General features: G+C 42.9%; 1 protein-coding gene across 1 annotated transcript in view; it reads left to right on the forward strand.

Annotated features, from left to right (window-relative positions):
- The first annotated feature begins 6262 nt into the window (after positions 1–6262).
- MEF2B (myocyte enhancer factor 2B) overlaps positions 6263–20052 on the forward strand; it is a 37419-nt gene continuing 23629 nt past the window's right edge. The window contains exons 1-4 of the mRNA XM_088478525.1: positions 6263–6319; positions 6485–6688; positions 11423–11530; positions 19386–19530. Coding sequence (XP_088334651.1) covers positions 6266–6319; positions 6485–6688; positions 11423–11530; positions 19386–19530 — 511 coding nt within the window. The 5' untranslated portion in view covers positions 6263–6265. The remainder of the gene's footprint in view (positions 6320–6484; positions 6689–11422; positions 11531–19385; positions 19531–20052) is intronic.

A 20052-nucleotide genomic window follows, 5' to 3' on the forward strand; every position in this document is an offset into this window, starting at 1 on the left:
TTACATTAGGCATACGTCACATACCACATACCACATATAATAAAACCCCCTCTAATACGGTACATTCTCCATATTGCTTACAAATATTTTTTTTTGCTAAAACACACACATGAAAAAGTTATATAAAGTATGCCTGAGCAACAAAGAAAGCCCCTATCAGCCAATCAAAAATGGTTTGCAACAAGTGCTGTAGACGTACACCAACAGTATTTGCATCATCCTTCAGGCTATGGCTACATAGGTGCATATGCTTTTCTGTGCTGGTCTGCAATTATGGAAACATACCCTAACTATACTCCGCTACACATTTCTGCTTCTTGTCTCCAGGTGTACTTGCAAACTGGCATAGTTATTACTAAGCATGATCAGCCCCAATAGATTTATGTTTCTCAGACAGAAGGAATACCAGTTATGCTGGTACATGCATGTCTGTAATAAATCAGAGCAGCCATGAGCAGGACATAGCACCCATCATTCCTAGCAGTGAGTACAAATGTCCTAAAGTCGCATACACACTAGACGATTCTTATAACCGATATGGACGATAACGATATTGTTAGACAATATATCGTTCATATCGTTCGTTCATTGTGTAAGCAGTGAACGACCAACGATGCGCGCTCCTGCAGGTCGTTAACAATGTCTTTTGTCATTCGTACATGCAGGCCAGTCTGACAATATCATTAAGAATTGCCTGTTCAGATATGTGGCAGGATGACTTTACTGAAAGACATCTTTCAGTGTGTACACCCAATATCATTTGTCCTGCACTACAGAAATTTCAAAGGAAATCTTTCACCAATATCGTCAGGTTGGACTGGAAGTTCGGGCGATGAACATTAACTACCAACTACAAACGGGAGCGAGAATTGGTAGTTTCATTTTTCGTTTTGGGGCTGAAACTGAATGATATTGAATGATAACAATATCGTTATCGTTCAATCGCACAAAAAATCGCTGCGTGTTTATGCACCTTCTCTGAGCGATGCTATTATTAATATTTACACTTGTGGAGTGACAGTTGGAAGTAGTTCAGGCAAACAGTTATGCTAGGAGGTGTGGGATCATTGGTAAAGAATGTGCAGTCACGTTATTTAGTGTGTCCAATCATGTTAGTGGTATTTCCGCCATTATATTATAACACACCATTATATATATATATAGAGAGAGAGAGAGAGAGAGAGAGAGAGAGAGAGAGAGAGAGAGAGAGAGAGAGAGAGAATAAAGAGATGGCACCCTAATGACAGAAGCAACAGGGGGGTGCTAGGTCCATAGAAAAATCATAAAAACAATCTAACACCAATGGAGCTGACAGCTATTAGTGTAGAATAAACCAGCACTCACATTTAGATGAAAAACTTCACATGTTTATTCACATAGACAAAAGTGAATAATGCAGCATAGGTAAGCAGTGGCCCAACAGCCATTTCAACTGTCAGGCAGTTTTCCTCAGGGGCTAACACATAATGGGCCCAGCAGCACTTAAATACTCACAACGGCGCCAAAATCAAGAGAGCACAGATCGTCCTGTGCCACTGAAGCCACGCCCATCAACATTGGATAGGCTGCACGGCGTCAGGTGAGTGGGCAGGGTTACAATTGTAAACAAAAATCCCTGGGTCCATGTTAGTGCTGGGCTGTCAGAATGCGCACCGCGACTGACACTGCAGAGTAGATCACGCTATGCAGGTGGAGTATACACACACTGTTGCATGCTGCAACCGTATGCAGCCCACAATAGCATGTTAATGGCTGCACGTATCTAAGACAGTGAACAGATGCTCCTCATTGCACCGTATAACTCCAACTGCTGTGAACCCATAAACACACCATGTGATAACATAAACGTTAAGAATAGAGTGACAACGTGTACACTGGCATATCCCCATAGTCTATAAGCTACTCATTGTTATAGTGAGAGCTACATAAACGATCAAAGCAAGTCATAAGCAAATAAAGTAATCATAGAGCCTGCACCAAATAGGCACGTAAACATATCATTGTGACTGTAATCAATATATACAAAATCTGGTCACAATCAACCATTCCGAGACATATGGCAATGTCTGCAAGGCAACGACTGTGATACCAGGTGTACAGGTGCAAGATTGTGTTCATAAGATATGCTGGACTGTAACTGAACAAGACAAACGAGGAGCCTGTAGAAACAATGCCATAACACCAATATAGAAATCAGAACAGACATATAAGCCATCAAAGAAAGCAACTAATTTTAAAGTCTTCATTCAGCCCATTGGGTGAAAGGCTATTAATGCGGTAAATCCATTGTAATTCTCTCTGAAGGAGGATATTTTCTCTGTCACCACCCCTCTGCAGCGGAGGGATGTGATCAATAATGTTGGCTTAGTCTTTCCTTGAGCATTCTACAAGTTTTTCCAATATATACCAGGTCATAGGGACAAGTAAGGGCATATATCACATATTTGCTATTGCAATCCAGACGATATCTGATGGTATATCTCTTCCCATCTTAGGGATTAACAAAAGAACTACCCGTCTTCAGAAATGGGCAGTTAGTACAGCCTGTACACTTAAAAATTCCCAGTTTCTTGGTCAGCCAGTGTGTTTGCTGTTTTCTCTTACGTTTAGAGGAGTCCATCAGAACCAAAAGGTCTTTTAAATTGGGGCCTCGTCTGTAGGCAAACCGTAGTTCCCCTTTAAGTTGTGTAGATAATATGGGATCACTTTCCAATAGGTGCCAGTGTTCCAATACCTTCCTTCGTATATAGCTAGAAGCTGTGGTATATGTACTGCAGAAATTGAACACATGGGGCTCTAGGTCACGGCAATTTTCCTTCTGTACAAGTAGATATTCCCTCTTCAATTTGCCTATCTTGACAAACGGTTGCCCCATTTCCATCAGGGCCATAGATGTGGAAGTAGATTCTGAATTAATCCTTTCTACTCTAGGGAGTTGTGAGTAAGGCAATTCTTTTTTGAGAGGTGCTGGGTGAAAACTGGTTATGTGTAACAATGTGTTCTTGTCAGAGTCTTTGCTGTATATTCTGGTGGAAATTTGTTTCCTACTTATCAAGACTGACACATCCAAAAAATTGATGTGCTCTCTACTAAAGGTGAGGCTTAGGAGAATTGTACCTGGTATGGAATTAAGAAAGTCAATGAACGGCAACATTTTTTCTTCACCCCCCCTGCCAAATTAGGAAAAGATCGTTGATGTAGCTTACGTAAAAGAGAATGTCTTTCCAATAATGCAAATTGCCATATAGATACATGTGTTTATAGGCTGACATGAAAATGTTTGCATAGGATGGGGCCATATTTGACCCGATAGCTGTTCCCTGTTTTTGGAGATAGAATCTATTCTCAAATAAAAAGTAATTCTTGTTGAGGATGATGTCAATAAGCAACAGCAGATATTCCACTGGTGGCCCTTTATATAAATCACTTTGGCTGATACATTCACGACAAGCTTGAATCCCCAAGTCATGTGGTATATTGGTGTAAAGACTTGCTACATCTAGCGTAACCAATATTGAATTATCATTAATACCTGTTACACCAACCAATTTTCTAAGAAAATCTGTGGTGTCAGATATAAAGCCGTCTATGTTTTTCACCAGAGGTTGAAGGTAAAAATCTACCAGCTGTGACAAGGGTTGACATAACGACCCTCTCGCCGATATGATCGGACGGCCGGGGGGGGTGTCAAGGACTTGTGCACCTTGGGAGGAGTATATAAGATCGGTATTTTGGGGTGCTTTTGTTTAAGGAAATCTGCTATTTCAATACTATTGTACCGATTATTGACACCAAGATTAATCACATCATCAATTTCATTCTTGTATCTCCATGTGGGATCATGGTCAAGCTTGTGGTAGCAGACCATGTCTGCTAATTGGCCATTGATTTCTTGGACATAGTCATTATAGTCCATGAGCACAATTCCTCCTCCTTTATCGGCAGCATGTATTATAAGGTTGGTATCTTCACTCAGTGTTTCACCTTGTGGTCGTCCTGGCTGATGTTATGATATGAGATTTTTTGCTTCTCTATAAATGGTACAGTGTCCCTTTTCAGTACCCTCATAAAAATGTGAATCGCGGGATTTAAAGTAGGTGGATCAAACTTACTCACCGCTCTTAGTTTGCTCTGTTCATGTTCTGTCACAGTGGTGGAAGGCTGAATATCATCAGTCCTCTGTGCAAAATGATCTTTGAGCCGCAATTGTCTGTCGAGTCTATACATGTCTATTTGCCAATCAAAGCCTTTTTGTAGAAGGGTAGGTACAAAGGAAAGTCCCTTGTTAAGTAAAGAAACTTCCGCGGTCCTCAGGGAATGTTTGGACAAATTGAAAATAACTGATCCTAAGGGTTTAGCTAGTTTCTTCTTCCTCCTCTTCCTCACACCTGTGCGGGTGGGTATAGCCAGTTTTTTGGCACCCTCCTGTTTCTATCTGCTCTGGCCAGATACCTAACCTCTTGTACCGTTTGAGTTGGAATGTCAGAGTCACTCGCTGATGTTTGTGATTGACTATCAATATCCGTGAATTGGACTCTTGTGCTTCTTGCGTCTTATATATTAGTGAGGAGTAATATGAGCGTCTGAATGTGTCTGTAAAGTAAGAAACATTGTGGGGTGTATATATACATGTCCTACGTTTGCGCTATATTTGACAATATTTGCACAATAAAAGAATATACTCAATATACACATTAGCAGCTTCCCTAGGGTGGTCCTTAGTTTGTCAAAAGAAACCAAATGTCCAAAAACAAATTTAAAAAAAAAACGTCCCTGGGAGTGCTTATTTATAAATATTGTCCAGTGGTGCTCCCCACTGTTTCAAAGAGGATGTATGCCTCATGTATTAACATACTGGTTTTATTATCCTGATGACTCCAGGTTTCCAGCAGCCACAGATATATCACAAATCCATGTGAACTAATTTCTCTAAAGGGTCCAATAACATGGCATCTTTCAAATATCCTTAAAATGGCACATTAGATTTTGCAGCAATTCCTCTGTGTTTGATGGTGTGTCCTGCACTCTTTCTAAGTAGTGAATCTTACGCTGAAGATAGCTCTTAATGACATTAGCAGTGGTCGGGAACAGGGGGAAATTACCCCATTTCGGGTAAAACTGAAATTCCTGGGGTAATGGACGGACAGCCTGTCATGCATATGAATCATTGCATGCCTGGCTGTCCATCCATTATCCCCAGGAATGGAAGTCACTGGCGCCGGGTGCAGCGGTGCACCTGCTGCACCCGGCATCAGAGAACTCCAGCTCGGCGCCGCAGGGATGCTCTAAGCCGGACGCCCGCTGAGTTGTTATTACCAGCGGGCGCCTGGTTCCTCCCCTGCAGCGCTACGTTAGCCACAGGCTGTAGTTCTCTTCTAAGCTCCAGCTTCTGGCTCTCTCCATGCGCACTATGGGAGAGACGTCATGACATCTCTCCCATAGTTCCGAGGAGCAGCCGGGCGGACAGGACGGTCGCGGATGCAGGAGCGGGGATTATGGTAATTTTTTTTTGTACAAGCGGCACTACAGGGGCATCACTATGGGGGCACTGCTACAGGGGCATCACTATGGGGGCACTGCTACAGGGGCATAACTATGGGGGCACTGCTACAGGGGCATAACTATGGGGGCACTGCTACAGGGACATGCCTATCGGGGCACTTCTACAGGGGCATAACTATGGGGGCACTGCTATAGGATTTCCTTCCTTTCAAATCAAGGGGGTAACGTAGACATATCTAAATATATTATGGGGTAAAAGGTACAAAAGTTCCCTGACCCCTGACATTAGGCTATATGTTTGGGGTCGTTGTCCTGCTGCAGAATAAATTTGGAGCCAAGCAGATGCCTCACTGCATGATGGATAAGTACCTGCCTGTACTTCTCAGCAATGAGGACACCATTAATCCTGACCAAATCCCCAACTCCATTTGCTGAAATGCAGCCCCAAACTTGTAAGGAACCCCCACCATGCTTTAGTTTTGCCTGCAGATACTCATTATTGTACCGCTACCCAGCCCTTTATTTCTATACAGAACAGGATAATTAACTCATCGTAATATGCTAGTTTAAATAAATATATATATATATATATTAATGTGTGAAAAAGGGCATGTCCTAGTGTACTAGCAATAGAAAATAATTTGCTAGCCTTGTTCCTGTTTGCTTGCAAGAACCATAAGCTCACATAAAAAAACTGTATTCATTTTTTCTTTTCAGTTCTGCAAGGCTATTCTTATTAGAGATAAAAGTACAACAAATTTCAATGGGTCGGAAGAAGATACAGATTGCCCGTATATTAGACCAGCGCAACAGGCAGGTATGACTGAGCAACAACTTTTAATTAGGCCCAGACCTACCTCTATGTTTGCTGACTATCAGTCAGTTTACTCTAGGTCTAGGACATTCTAATACAGGGGAATTGGTGCTCCAAAAATTATGAATTTCTTATTTTCATGCCTCATTTTAATGGATTGTTGCACAGGTTACCTTTACCAAGAGAAAGTTTGGATTGATGAAGAAGGCATATGAATTAAGTGTACTGTGTGACTGTGAGATTGCACTCATTATCTTCAATGGATCTAATCGACTCTTTCAATATGCCAGCACTGACATGGATCGTGTGCTCCTGAAGTATACAGAGTACACTGAGCCACATGAGAGCCGCACCAACTCTGATATCTTGGAGGTAAGTAACTGATAGTAGGTTGTGTTGGGTTAAACTAGGGGTGGGCAATAAGCTGCCTCCCAGATGTTGTAGAACTACACATCCCAGCATGCCATGCAACAGTTTTGCTATTTGGCCATGCTAAAACTGTTGCAAGGCATGCTGGAGGGCCGCTTATTGACAAAAGTGGACAATCAGGATTCAAATGAATGTAAATACCTCCATATGGCACAGTTTATCAGCATTTCCGGGACATATTACTGCTAAGTAAATGCACATTGGGCATAATCAACAGACATCACGAGTATATCATAAGTCTGCTAAGCATTGCATTGAATATAAATAATAATAAAAAGTTTGTAATCTACATTTGCAACTAAGCCAGCGATATGCAATCTCATGGGCATGGGCGGCCTTCTAACCTTCCAAAGGGCTGCACACAGGGACACAAAGTATACAAAGTAATAGGTCTCTGTAGAAGTGCTAGGCTGCGCCCCCCTCGTGGTGTTGCGTAGCTTGAGCAATGGGCACGTGTCAGGGTGTGACCATACAGTTAGAAGTGGAGTGTGCTACTGTGCAGTCTACTTCTGCTCCCTTACCAACATGGACACCGATACCCTAGATGTGCATGTGCTGTGCTATCTAGCTTCCCTGTGTATGAGCGATACAGAGGAGGACGGCTATCTTCCTCTTAGCTTCTGACACCGAAGACCAGTAACTGCTTATTACCACTGTTCCAGCACCTGCACCATTGCCACAGTACATGAGACAGTCACTGGCTGATGAGCCGCCTAACTCCACTCTGCTTCATGTTTTGGACAAAACCAGTGTAATGGTGAGGATGGCTGTACACAATAAACCACACATCCTGGTTAAGTTCCACTGGACTAGTTTCTTGGGTTCTTTATATATCCACTGGTGTGTACACAACTCTGCTAGAACAACAAGTTGTACACATATTTCTAACACATTCAACTACACATGGCCACACTCTCCTATTGCCACAGCCTGCACCAATTCATGGCAGCCATGGTTGAACAGCATTTCAGGGACACATTAATCTCAGTAATAATTTAAAACAATATATTTAATCAAAGAAAGAGACAAATACAAATTAGACAATAAAGCAGAAAGGAACACTGGGACAAAGGTTAAGGTTATTGGCTCACATGCGACCATCTATTGGTTTAAGGAAAGGTGAAAGCATTACAAACATATGCCTTCGGCACTTTCTTGTTGATATGTGTGTGCTATTTGGCTGTGGTATGCTGAGTTAAATAGCAACACCAGCGGAATTCCAGATACACTAAACAGTCACGGTGCTTATCCAGGTGTCAGGTTTATTGTAGTGTAGTAGTAGTTATGGGTACAGCTATACTCACAATTATACACTTATTAATCTGGTGGGAGCGGAGTATGAGCGGAAAATACAGAGCACTAGCCAGCAATGTATGAAGGGCTTCTAGTCAGGAAGCCGGCGGTGAAAGCCCGGCATGGGAGTAATGATAGGCGTCTAATTACCGACGCCTATCATTAACCCCACACCAAAATCCCGATGCTCGGCATACCGAACATAGGTAAACCGGGCGTCGGGAGTGGTTAGCCGTGGGAGGATAGGCTTAGAGACTACAGGGGGGACTTAGGGTTAGCCCCCCCCCGTGGGAGGATTAGGTTTAGGCATAGGGGTAGGTGGGGGTTAGCGTCAGGCACATCTTGTGGGGAGATTAGAGTTAGGTTTAGGGTGTGGGGAGGGAAGTTTAGGTTTAGGCACCCCTGGGGGAGATATCAGCCTTAAGCAATGGGGGGAGGTTAGAGTTAGGTACCACTAAGGGAGAGTTAGGGTTAGGGGGGGATAGGGTTAATACTTACCATGTCGTGATCTCCATCTGCCGGCCTTCTGGCGTCGACATTTCATCCACTGGGCTTAGGTCTGGCAGTATAACATACCGATTCCATATGAAGGTAGCAGTACAGTTATATGGAGGACATGCAGACCATATACAGAATAATATATCAGGGTCTCTGGAGCTAAGTAGAACACGTCCGTGTCCCACTGTGGTGCTCATAGAAAGTAACGAAATGGCACCGCACATGCAGGGAAGCCCAAACAGCGGCCATCTTGGTAAAGTAGAATGCTTCATGTAAGGAGCATTCATGAAGGTAGTGCAGCACTCCATATTTCAATATTTTTTTTCGTGCATATTCAAAACCATTGACACGTTTTCTTTATGTTTACCATGTACTCATTTTTTGTCCACATAAAATGGAGACATTTCATAGAACATTTAGCACTCTGAAATTGCAGCATTAAGATCTCAGAGTGCTATGGTGTAGACCACATTATTGAATTCATATTTCCTAATTGTATTGTGCTATTCAGGCATTAATGCTGGAATCCTGTACTATAGGAACTAATATGTGGAGGACAAAGAAAACTTTCATTGTACTTAAACCCTAAGTGAATTTTAAATGTGTAATTATAACAAATTACCAACACAACCTTGTATCTAGTGCATCTATCTGATTATCGCATTCAAATATATCAAACCAATACTTTAATGCAACTGTCAATTTCTGACTTTTTACATTTGCTGTAAACCGTATTTGTGATTAATCAACAAATAAAATATAGATATTAGATATTGTGCAAGCTATAGTCTAGAAACAGGAACTAACAGTTAGAAATCTCCTCTCATGTTTAACACTTGTGGTCTACATTTCCGTAACCAGAGATATGGCAAAAATACAAGTGTTATTTGTCTCTACTGTATTTCTCTTAAAGAACAAGAAAACACACTAATGGACAATAAATGTTCTGTATGAAGTGCAAAAAACATGGGGAGTTGTATCAAGCCTTAGAGATAACGTGGAGAAATTGCCCAAAGCAACCAATCAGCTTCTGTCTTTCCTTAGACCGTGCTACATAAATGACAGAAGCTGCTTTGGACAACTTCTCCGTTTTATCTCTCTCCAAAGCTTGATACATCTCCCCCATAAAAACGAGCTTCAAATATACTTAATTAACACTTTACCAGTGTGCCCTCACTCTCATGATTACTTTAAGACCTAAATTAGGCTGAAGTGAGGAGTATTTTTAGAGAAAAACCTAAAAGGTTAATTTAACAAAATGGTTGATTCTATAGTTGTAGGAGGTTGGTCATTGATTTGACTTTTGCAAATTGCACCTCTTCAGGTTTTTCTGTCAGCCAGCACACCTAGCCAAGTCTAGCTCTCAGATGGGTCTTCAGAGATGGAAAGATGGAACTGCACCTTCAAAAGAAACATTGGAATGAGCAACTCCTTGTCCCTCACAATTACAGACGAGTGAAGCCACATACCACATATTTAGCCCACCATTACAAGTAGATCACATACTTGACTAGAAACTTAAACAGCAAACTGCAGTATTCCAGTCATCTTACAGTGACATCTGCTAAAGCCAGAGAGCACTACTGCGTATACTCCATATTGGCTCCTTCAGGAAGGCTTCCATCCCTAACTAAGATGGCCACCATCTGTACTTCTGCACAGTGGTGACGGTGCTATCTTGTCACTGTGGTAGAGTGCCTCAGTGGGACATGGATGTGACCCACTTAACTCCAGACAGACCCTGTTATTGCAGCGTGTTCCTTCCTGCTAAAACTGCTGATGCTGCTTGCAACCTGCACCTCTACCCACATATAGTCACCAGCTGGTGATAACCTGTACACTCAGTTCAAGCTCCGCTCCATACTGAGAGTCAGTATATGCACAATTGTGAGTACTGCACTGGATGACTCAGGGCATCTTCTGGTTTGTACTACTACTACTCTGCCATAGTACTCACATAATCCAACAGCCTCACTAGCTATGATCTCCATCCATTCACAAAAGGCAGTATGGCAAAGTGGCAAAGTAAGAAACCTACTGTTTACAAAGTGATATTAGATAGAGATACAATACTGCTATCATGGTAATATGCTACTTTAAAAAATATCCCCTACAATAGAGCATTTTTATGTTATCGTCATTCTGAGATGGTGATAGCTGATCAGGTATTATCGGGGATACCAGTGTAATCTGTGGTGGCAAACCACATGAAGTTTGAAAGCTAACCAAAAGAAGTTCTAACTCCCGTTTTCATTAGCATGAGGGCTTTTGGTCCTTTGAGATATATGTCCCTTAATTTCCTATAAAAATAGTTCTTAATAATATTTCTGTAGGTCATCATAGTTAAAAATTCATAACATCAATCCAGCTTTATAGAGGGTTATCTGCAAGTGCGATAACGGTTGTTTTGTTTATTGGAATTACCTGTGGTGATTGCATTTCATTTAAAGACTAATTATCATTGTAAGTGATAGTGTGCTTACATGTTAGATAACGGGCTTGAACATTAATGATAAATGATACAACTATACTTCTCATATGAAGCCACTGTCTTGTACCCATAATTTCCTACTCTGCTGCAATGTCTGGGAGACTCCAGAATTTGGGGAGCTCTGTATACTTCATTGGAGAAATGGGGGATCTGGGGGCTTGATGACATGATTATGCCATAATGGCCACGTAGCAATTTACTGCGCCATAATTTCCGTACCTCCAAACTACACCTGCTCTCTGGGATTTCCTGGTAACTTTAGTAAAATATCTGTATGTACTGTATGCTCTTACTTGCAGTGTTAAATGCTGAAGTGGGTTTACATAAGCATACAGTAAATGTCCTGCACTATGTCTACAGCTTTATAACAACTATGACTACTCTTTCCTCAACAGTCTCTGAAACGCAGGAGGCTGGAACTGGACACTGAGGACATATTGGGGCAGGAGGAAAGGATGCACAAGAGGAGGAATGAGATCAGTCTCTCCGGTGACATGTCTTCTGTGTCTCCTGTGAGTAAAGAAAGTAACATGTTATACTGTACAGACATGATGACTCTATGCTCCATTTAAAATATGAATAACTACTTCAAAATCAAAACATGGCAAGCATTATATATCCTCTACATATGTTTTTTTGTGAATAAAGTATATTGGGGATTACAGATATATGCTCTAGATACACACAGTTGCACAGACACATGATTGTCGCTTCATATAATTTTTGCCTTTAATGTACTATATTCCTGATTCGGATTTTTACACAAACCCGATGGTTTACGTACAAATCCGATGTTTTGGGATCGGCCTATGCGCAGGAACCGGTCTTCAAATGTGCAGAACGGATACTGCATGATCGTTCGCAATTCCCCCTTAGCTTGAGCATGATTGACATGCTGCAGCATTTAGGGGGTGAAAATCAGGACCGTTGTACAAAATGGGGTTGTGTCGACCCCATTTTGTAGGAGTGCCTAGCTCAGGGTCTGCGCCATCGGATGCAGTCTTACTGGACCCGGCGGAGTGATGGCCAGTTGTGACGGCCAGTCTGAATAAGCTTTGGGTTACGCAGACTGACCAAAAGGCTGCGACCAACACGACTGGTGGTCACCATGGTGATCCGATGCTGAGTCTTCAGATGCAGCACTTGGATCACAGATGCATGCAGGGAGGCGTCTATTTCCTACAGGCACCATCTGCTGCATTTGCATTATAGTTGCACGGTATTGCACAGCCGCTTCCCTGTCCACATCAGAATCAGGCCCTGTGTGTAGCTGCACATTTGTGTAGCTGTACAACTAGAGTTCACGCAGGCGCACAAAGCCCCAATGTCCAACGGAAGGAGCCAGATAGGGGCGGAGGGATTCGAAAGGGTGAGTGTCGAGTGCAGGAGCAAATGCCGAGTGCGGGAGCAAATTCCATCTGAAGATGGCGAATTCTCCTGCAGTCAAGCTCCGAAAATATTGTATTGTAAAAAGCACTTGACTCTTTTTGTGTTTTTATATAGGTTATGTACAGTACATGTTCTGCATGTGTGAGTAAAATTAAGTACCTAACTCTTCTTTAATTGAAGATTTTTTCGTGTTGAACCATTTGTGACAAGCTGGATACCCCATCTTATCTAAACTGTGTTTAACATTACTTGGATTGCACCATGTATGTGTGCATTCTATGTCCATTAGACAATTCCTAAATGTTGCCAGGTGGGGTTGCACACACTGCTACTTTTGTATAAACATGCCTCTGTGCTCTAGTAAGCCTCCTTGTCATTGCATCTATATACAGGCATAAGGCATCCCACATAGTGAGTGAGTACATTGGCACAGATGATGTCTATGTGTTGTCTAGTAGCTTGAGGCCAGTGTACTTGTAGGCAGTGCCAGCGTTCCTGGGTCCATAACCTTTTTGAAATATGTGTGTACAGGTTCTGTGGTATGGCAGAGTTTATGTACACACCAGCGGATACCTTATCACTATTAACAGCCCAGTTGCCTAACCAGTGATATCGTTTGTTGTAGGGTAAAGGATGTACAGCTGAACTCACTGTGATACACATTGGTTCTGAGTTGTCATACAACTTGAAAGCTGATGAGTGTGTGCAGCTAGTGGGTAATGGGGCAGGATGCTGGAACAGTGGTAAATGCAGAGTAATGTTGCAGGTCTCTCTAGAGGAGGGATGGGGAACCTCAGGCCCAGGGGGCCATTTAAGTCCTTAGGCTGCTTCAGACGGTCACACCGCTGCCCTTACAGCTCCCAGGAGCATCCTTAGGATACACTCGGTATTGCTATAATCACCCAGGATTGTGACCCCGCCCACGTGTGATGTCACACGGAGGGGGCATGGCCTGCACCGAGCCCGTGAATAATGTTATGTATATCAAAAGGTCACTCAGCAGAAAAAAGGTTCCCCACCCCTGCTCTAGAGCTAAGCAGGAGAAGGTGTCCATATTGGAACAGAGAATGAAGCCTCCCTGGAGGAACAAAATGGAGTCTGAGCAGTAGGGCACTTCACAATCAGCACCCTCCCTCACTACAAGCTTCTCCATGTAGCAATCCTGTCAACCTAAGTCATTGTCAACCAATCACCTGTCGACCTATTGACCCTATCGACCTATTGACTGTTGACCTTCTGGTATCAATCTATTGACTGTCTACCTTTATATTCTAGCCCTATCATCCAGATACCTCAACTTCCAGCTTTTCTACAACGTGTTTTTTCATTGAATACAACATCTCTGGTTTTGATAAGCTTTTTGGTAAACCGTATGTCTAGGTCTGTGTCCTTTAGCATACATCTTGCTCTTTCCACTAGTGCTATGGTTTGCTTGTTCACTTAACCCCCTTTGCTCAGGAGTATAGCTAATGGTCAATTCATGCTCTAATTCATATTTTTTCAAGAATAGTTCCACCTTTTTGTTTAGACATTCTCCACCATTATCAGATCTTGGTTTTCTACTAGTCTGCAATTATCTCAGATTTCTCTCTGATAAAGTATATGTGTATCATTTTGGTGAAGTCATCTATGATGGTCATGAACTATCTGTATCTGGTTGCTGACTTTACTTCCATTGGACCATACACATATGAATGTACAAATGGTGTTGTAGCTCTGCATGTTAACTTGGGAAATAGCTGATGACTTTGTTTTCCTACTATATAAACCTCACATATTGGCCTATCTGTGTCGGTCACTAAAATTCCTGTGACCATCCCATTTTGTAGCTTTTGAACACTGTCATAGCCAAGGCGACCAAATTTTCTGTGCCAGAGTTCCAATTACTGTGACACAGTTATCTAAGACATACAATTGCTGACACTTTGTACCTATATCTATTACAGTCCCTAACTTCGCACAATGTACTTTCCTTTAGCAAAGTGAACTCTGTAACATCTCTGTTCTAGGACACTGATGGCTATAAAATTTGTTCCGAATTCTGGTATATAAAGCATATTTTGGACTTCTGCAACTTTAATTTTAGTCCCAATTTTCAAGCAGGCTTGAATTCTTCCAACTTTTGTAGCTGTAAGCACTTGGCCAATGCTTTTACTTGTGAAAGGGTCACATTTGGTTAACGTAGTGAACCACTCCTCATTGCAGCTGAGATGCCTTGTTGCACCTGAGTCAATATACCAGCAATCCTTTCTGCAGTTATCTGCAACACTAAGGGCTCTATTTACTACAATCCGCATTTGAATGCAGATTGTAGTGTGATATTATGGACTGAATTTGCATTGCGAAATTAGCCAGTATCACAGGGATTTACTAAAAATCCCTTGCTGGGACAGAGCTTGCGATAACGCTCTGTCCCTGCGAATCCCCTCTGCACACTTATCACTGTATGTTCGCAAAAAATACCGTGACAAGTGCCCGTGCATGCGCCGACCGGCCGCCGTTAAGCCCCACCCTCCATTGCTAAGCCCCACCCCCCACAATCATGGCCCATCTGTGACTCCCCCCACGACCCCCCTCACTTAATTACACTTACCTGCAGTGATCGGGGCTCCGGTGATATCCTCCATGGTTCCGGTCAGCTGACATCCCATCCTGCACTGGGAACCGGTCACCTGATAACTGGGTCCCAGTGCAGGATGGGAGACCAGCTGACCAGAGGGAGGACATCACCGGAGCTCCGAACTCCGGTCCCTGGACTCTGGTAAGTGTTTTTTGTTTTTTTTTTACTATTAAATTTTTTTTTTACAGTATATCAGTGTGTGGTCTATTTAGACCACACAACTGATCACTGGGGCTGGCTTCAGGCTCTGCTCTGCCTGTTAGAGCAGAGCAGGAGTCCAGTAACTGGGTCACCTCCAGGTGGTGTTATTATCACATGGCTTCCGCCGGTATTTTTTTCACAAATTATTTTTAGTAACTACCAGGCAGATTGCATTTCCCATTGCAATGATGGGAAATGTGATCTGATTACTAAAAATAAGTGATAATTAGGTGCTGGAGGAGAATTTTAGGAATTCTACTCCAATTACCCTTACGTAACTTTAGGTGAAACTAAAATAATGTGAAATGGGTGTGAAAACTCCCTTTTTCACTTTATTTTAGTAAAAATAATGATAATAAATAGAGCCCCAAAAGCTAATTAATCTTTGCCATTGCATTTTTTGCTTTGCATAGAATTCTCATTATTTTGCTTGTACTCAAACACTTTGTGACCTATCTTGTGACATTGTAGCATTTAAACTTGAATATTCTAAAATGTTCACTTTTTGTGTGTAATACAGAGTCTAAGCACTTGACTTGCCTGACTTGTTGGAACTGCAGTAACTTTGCTCTGACTGTGTCTATTCATTTTGTTGTGTTTGCTTCCAATGACACAACTAGAAAGACAAACTTTGGCGCCAAGTTCTGTAGCATTGCTATAGCAATCTCTTCATCATCTACTTGTACTCCAACAGATGTTAACTGCTAAGAAACAGACATCTTTCTATCAATGTAATTACAAACACTGCTGCAGTCACATAATTTATTATTGTTTAAAACGGGATACGTACAGTATCCCAACGCAAGGGATGTTGGCACTTAGAATACCAGCGCCGGAATCCCAAAGGTAAGTAGCGGGGATGGGGAAAGGGTTAGGGTTAGACACTAGAGGGGGAGGGTTAGGTTTTGGGTGCAGGGAGGGGGAGGTTAGGTTTAGGCACTAGGGAGAAGTGACGTTCAGCCACTGGGGAGGAAGGGTTAGGGAGAGGGTTAGGATACCTACCAACAGGTATTAGTATCCTAACCCTGTTGGGATGCCGGCATTGCGATTTTGAGTGCCGGGATCCTGAGCGTACCCATCCCATTTAATACACGTCTTAAGTTAATTCATCTCCTTAAACCTCTATCTTGATACGCTGCCTGCAATGCTGTCTACATGTAATTTGCTAATGTCTTCCTATGTATAACAGAGTACATGTGTTGCTCTACACTTAAGCCTATGGTACCCATGGTTCTCTCTATATCATCTGGGCATGGATCTGCACCTGGGTCTACTGTGACCTTCCACAACCTTTCACCTTTCTATTGCATTTCCATAGCAAACTTCCAGGTTGTATAATTTTCTACACTTTTTAACTTTATAAAACCCATGATGGGTTTAGCTCTTGTAGCTTCTCACAGACATATTTATGCAGCTTCTGTGGACTAATGAGACTCTGTAGTGATACACTGATGTGGAAACACTTTATGCTGTCTTCACTCTGTGTTTTGTGGAGATTCTGTATACTTACTAGCTTCTGTGCTGACACTGGAAACTTTCTGTGCTGTCTTTCTGTATCCTTTAGCAGTCTGTGTCTTGCATGTGCCTAAGATGACATCTTTGTGCAGCTGTGGGCATTCTAATAGCTTGGGATCTGTCTACTTGTAGCCTGCCTGCCTGGGCCCATAACTTGTTGGAAATATGTGTGTATAAGTATGGTGGTATGGCACAGTTTTTGTACACACCAGCACCTGCCTTATCAGTACAAACAGCCCAGTTGCTTACCCAGTGGGATGGTTTATTGGGGGACAACTAATGTACAGTTGTACTCACTGTGATATACACTGGTTCTTGATGGAGCGGAGCTTGAGTGGAGCAGGGTGTCATACAGCTCATCAGCCGGTGAGTGTATACAGCCAGCAGGTAGCTGTGCAGGATGCTGGAACAGCGGTGAATGTAGGGTAATGTCGCTGGTCTCTCTAGAGCTAAGTAGGAGACATCCGTCTCCCACTGTGGTATTCTTATACAGTGACAAAATGACAGCGCGCATGCGCAGTACTGACCTCAGTGGCATGAAGCCTCCCTTGAGGAACAAAATATAGTCTGTGCAGTAGCGCACTAGACTATCAGCAATACAGAGCTACAGACCGTGCTGGACTGGTCAGAGTAATGAAAGTTCAGCACAAGTGAATTGTGAAGCCTTGACGGACTTTGCAACTGTGTATACCTGCCAAAATATGAAAATTATTGAACTTATTCACTACCACATTGTTAAAGTAGTGTTCAGCATAGCTGAGTAGCAAAACAAAATGACTGAGACAAAGATACCAGTGAGTAATAGGAGAGTGTAAATTGTAGTGTGGTTAACCCACTAGTTTTTAAAATTTTTGCTATTATTGTGTGCTGTGTGTGTTTATACGCTGTCTGTCTAAAAAGTTCGGTGAGTGGTCTGATATATCTGTATGCAACGCTTGCAACAAGGTCGCTCATGCGCGCTGACATACATGGACATGTCTGGACCTGCCCCCAGTCGGGCTTTGCCCGAGGCCGCCACCGCACTGCCATTGCATTCATTTCAACAGAGTGTCCCGAGCAGTGTGCGTTGAACAGCAATGGAGCAATGACACATTATATTAAGTTCTGCTTCAAATTGGGTAAATTGGCAACAGAGACGCACAAAATGTTGGTGAAAGTGTGCGGGCAGGATGCTGTGAGTAGAAAATGTGTGTACGCACATCGTACACAATCGTGCACACAATCGTACACACATTTTCTACTCACAGCATCCTGCCCGTACACTTTCACCAACATTTTGTGCGTCTCCATCACCAATTTACCCAGTTTGAAGCAGAACTTAATGTTGTGTTGTTGCTCCATTGCTGTTCGACGCACACTGCACGGGACACTCTGTTGAAATGAATGCAATTGCAGTGCGGTGGCGGCCTCGGGCAAACCCCGACTGGGGGCAGATCCAGACATGTCCATGCATGTCAGCATGCATGAACGACCTTGTTGCATACTTGCCTACCCTCCAGAAATGGTCAGGAGCTTCCCGAAAATTGGGTGTCGCTCCTGACCCCCCCCCCCAGAAGAGAGGGCAAGTCTCCCGGCTGGTGCAACCCTCCCGCACCCCCCGCTTGCATCTGCTCCCCCCCGCTGGTGTCCGCTCTTACCTGGTCAAAGTGGCTCGGTCGGGGGAACTGATGATGCGATTTGTAATGAATCACATCATCATGGCCCCGCCCCTGGCTACACAATGCCGGTAGTCGGCGCGTTGTGTAGTGGAGGCGGGGCAGTGATGACGCGATCACGCCCCCTGTCCTGCCCTCAAAATTGTTCCGCCCCCTTCTACCCCCACTGATGTGCTGAACTGGCTGCCTCCTCCTGGAAGAGGCAGCTAGATTGTCGGCAAGCCTGCCTTGTTGCAAGTGTTGCATGCAGATATATCAGCATTCACCAAACTTTTTAGACAGACCTCGTATATAACAAAAGGGATTTTGACCCACTATTTGCTTGGCAATTTATCCCATGTTGAGGTAGCATGAATGCCAGGGATAATGCATAATGGAGCCTATACATTTGCGCTGAATTGCCCCAATCCCCTGTTGATGATGCCAGGGTCGGGGAACCGGGGTAATCCAACATGTTGGAAATCATCGATTCGCCTAACCTGACCAAAAAATGCGGGTAGTCAAGATCTTTAACATGCTATCTTTTCCTGATCCATCGATGAATAGTTGATCTTTGATGTCCACCGATCAGCGTTTTAGATTGCCGATCGGTGGATTGGATCGACAACGGCAGAACAGGAAATCAGGCTGTAGATGTATGGCCCGCATTAGGCTGACCTACGGGCACACCAGTTGGCTGTCAGGGCCTAAATAACTAGATATTAAGGGGTATAGTTTCTACAGTGGGGGTTTATAGAAGTGGAGTTGTTACCCATAGCAACCAATCAGATTCTACTTATAATTTATCTTGCACCTTCTAGAAGATAATAGCTAGAATCTGCTTGCTATGGGAAACAGCTCTACTTCTAAAAACCTGCACTTTAATAAATATACCCCTAACTCTGTATCCTCACACCAGTATTATATTACGCAATATGATTATGACCTATAAGACTAATTTATTCTCTCTGCTTTATTTGTCTTTATTTCCCCCATCAGCCTTTGTTGTTAAACCGTGGTGTTTCATACTCTACATTAGATTTAAGAGACACGGAGCGATCCCTCACATCCCCTCCAAGCATACATCGTTCCTTCAAGTCTCCAGAACTGAAGAGCAGTCTGTCCTTTGAGCCCATGACACCAGGTATCAATTGTCAAATACTTTATCATGCACTAAAACTCTATTATTGTGTGGTTCACCGCTGACTATTGGCAATGTTCATTCACAGCTCAGTTGTCTCAAATCTGTTCTACTAATGAGCCTATTAATTCACCTGCAGGAATAAATATACTTGATATACTATAACATACGTAGGAAATGTAAGTATGTCCTTGCATGGCTCAGTAGGAAATGGTCATTCTCATTTAATTTTGGCCTGATACAGTCTCAACACTCCACGATGAAGCCCCCACGCTCCACATTTATGAGCACAAGGCAGGATGTGGTGTGATGAGAGGGGAAGTAGTCGGAGGAGTGCATATACCAAACTATATTTATAGACTACAGATTATTTATATACCTATTGGGAATTAAGCTAACCCATACCACCAAGATGTTCCGTGTGACCATTTAAACCATGTCATAGCACAAAGGCTTCAGACCTTATACGTTTCTATTTTAAACAGAAAACAAACATTTCCAGGTCTATTCTACCTTCACTGACGG

This window comes from Taudactylus pleione, unplaced genomic scaffold (assembly GCF_031769625.1).
Source record: "Taudactylus pleione unplaced genomic scaffold, aTauple2 ptg000214l, whole genome shotgun sequence".
Classification (NCBI taxonomy): domain Eukaryota; kingdom Metazoa; phylum Chordata; class Amphibia; order Anura; family Myobatrachidae; genus Taudactylus; species Taudactylus pleione.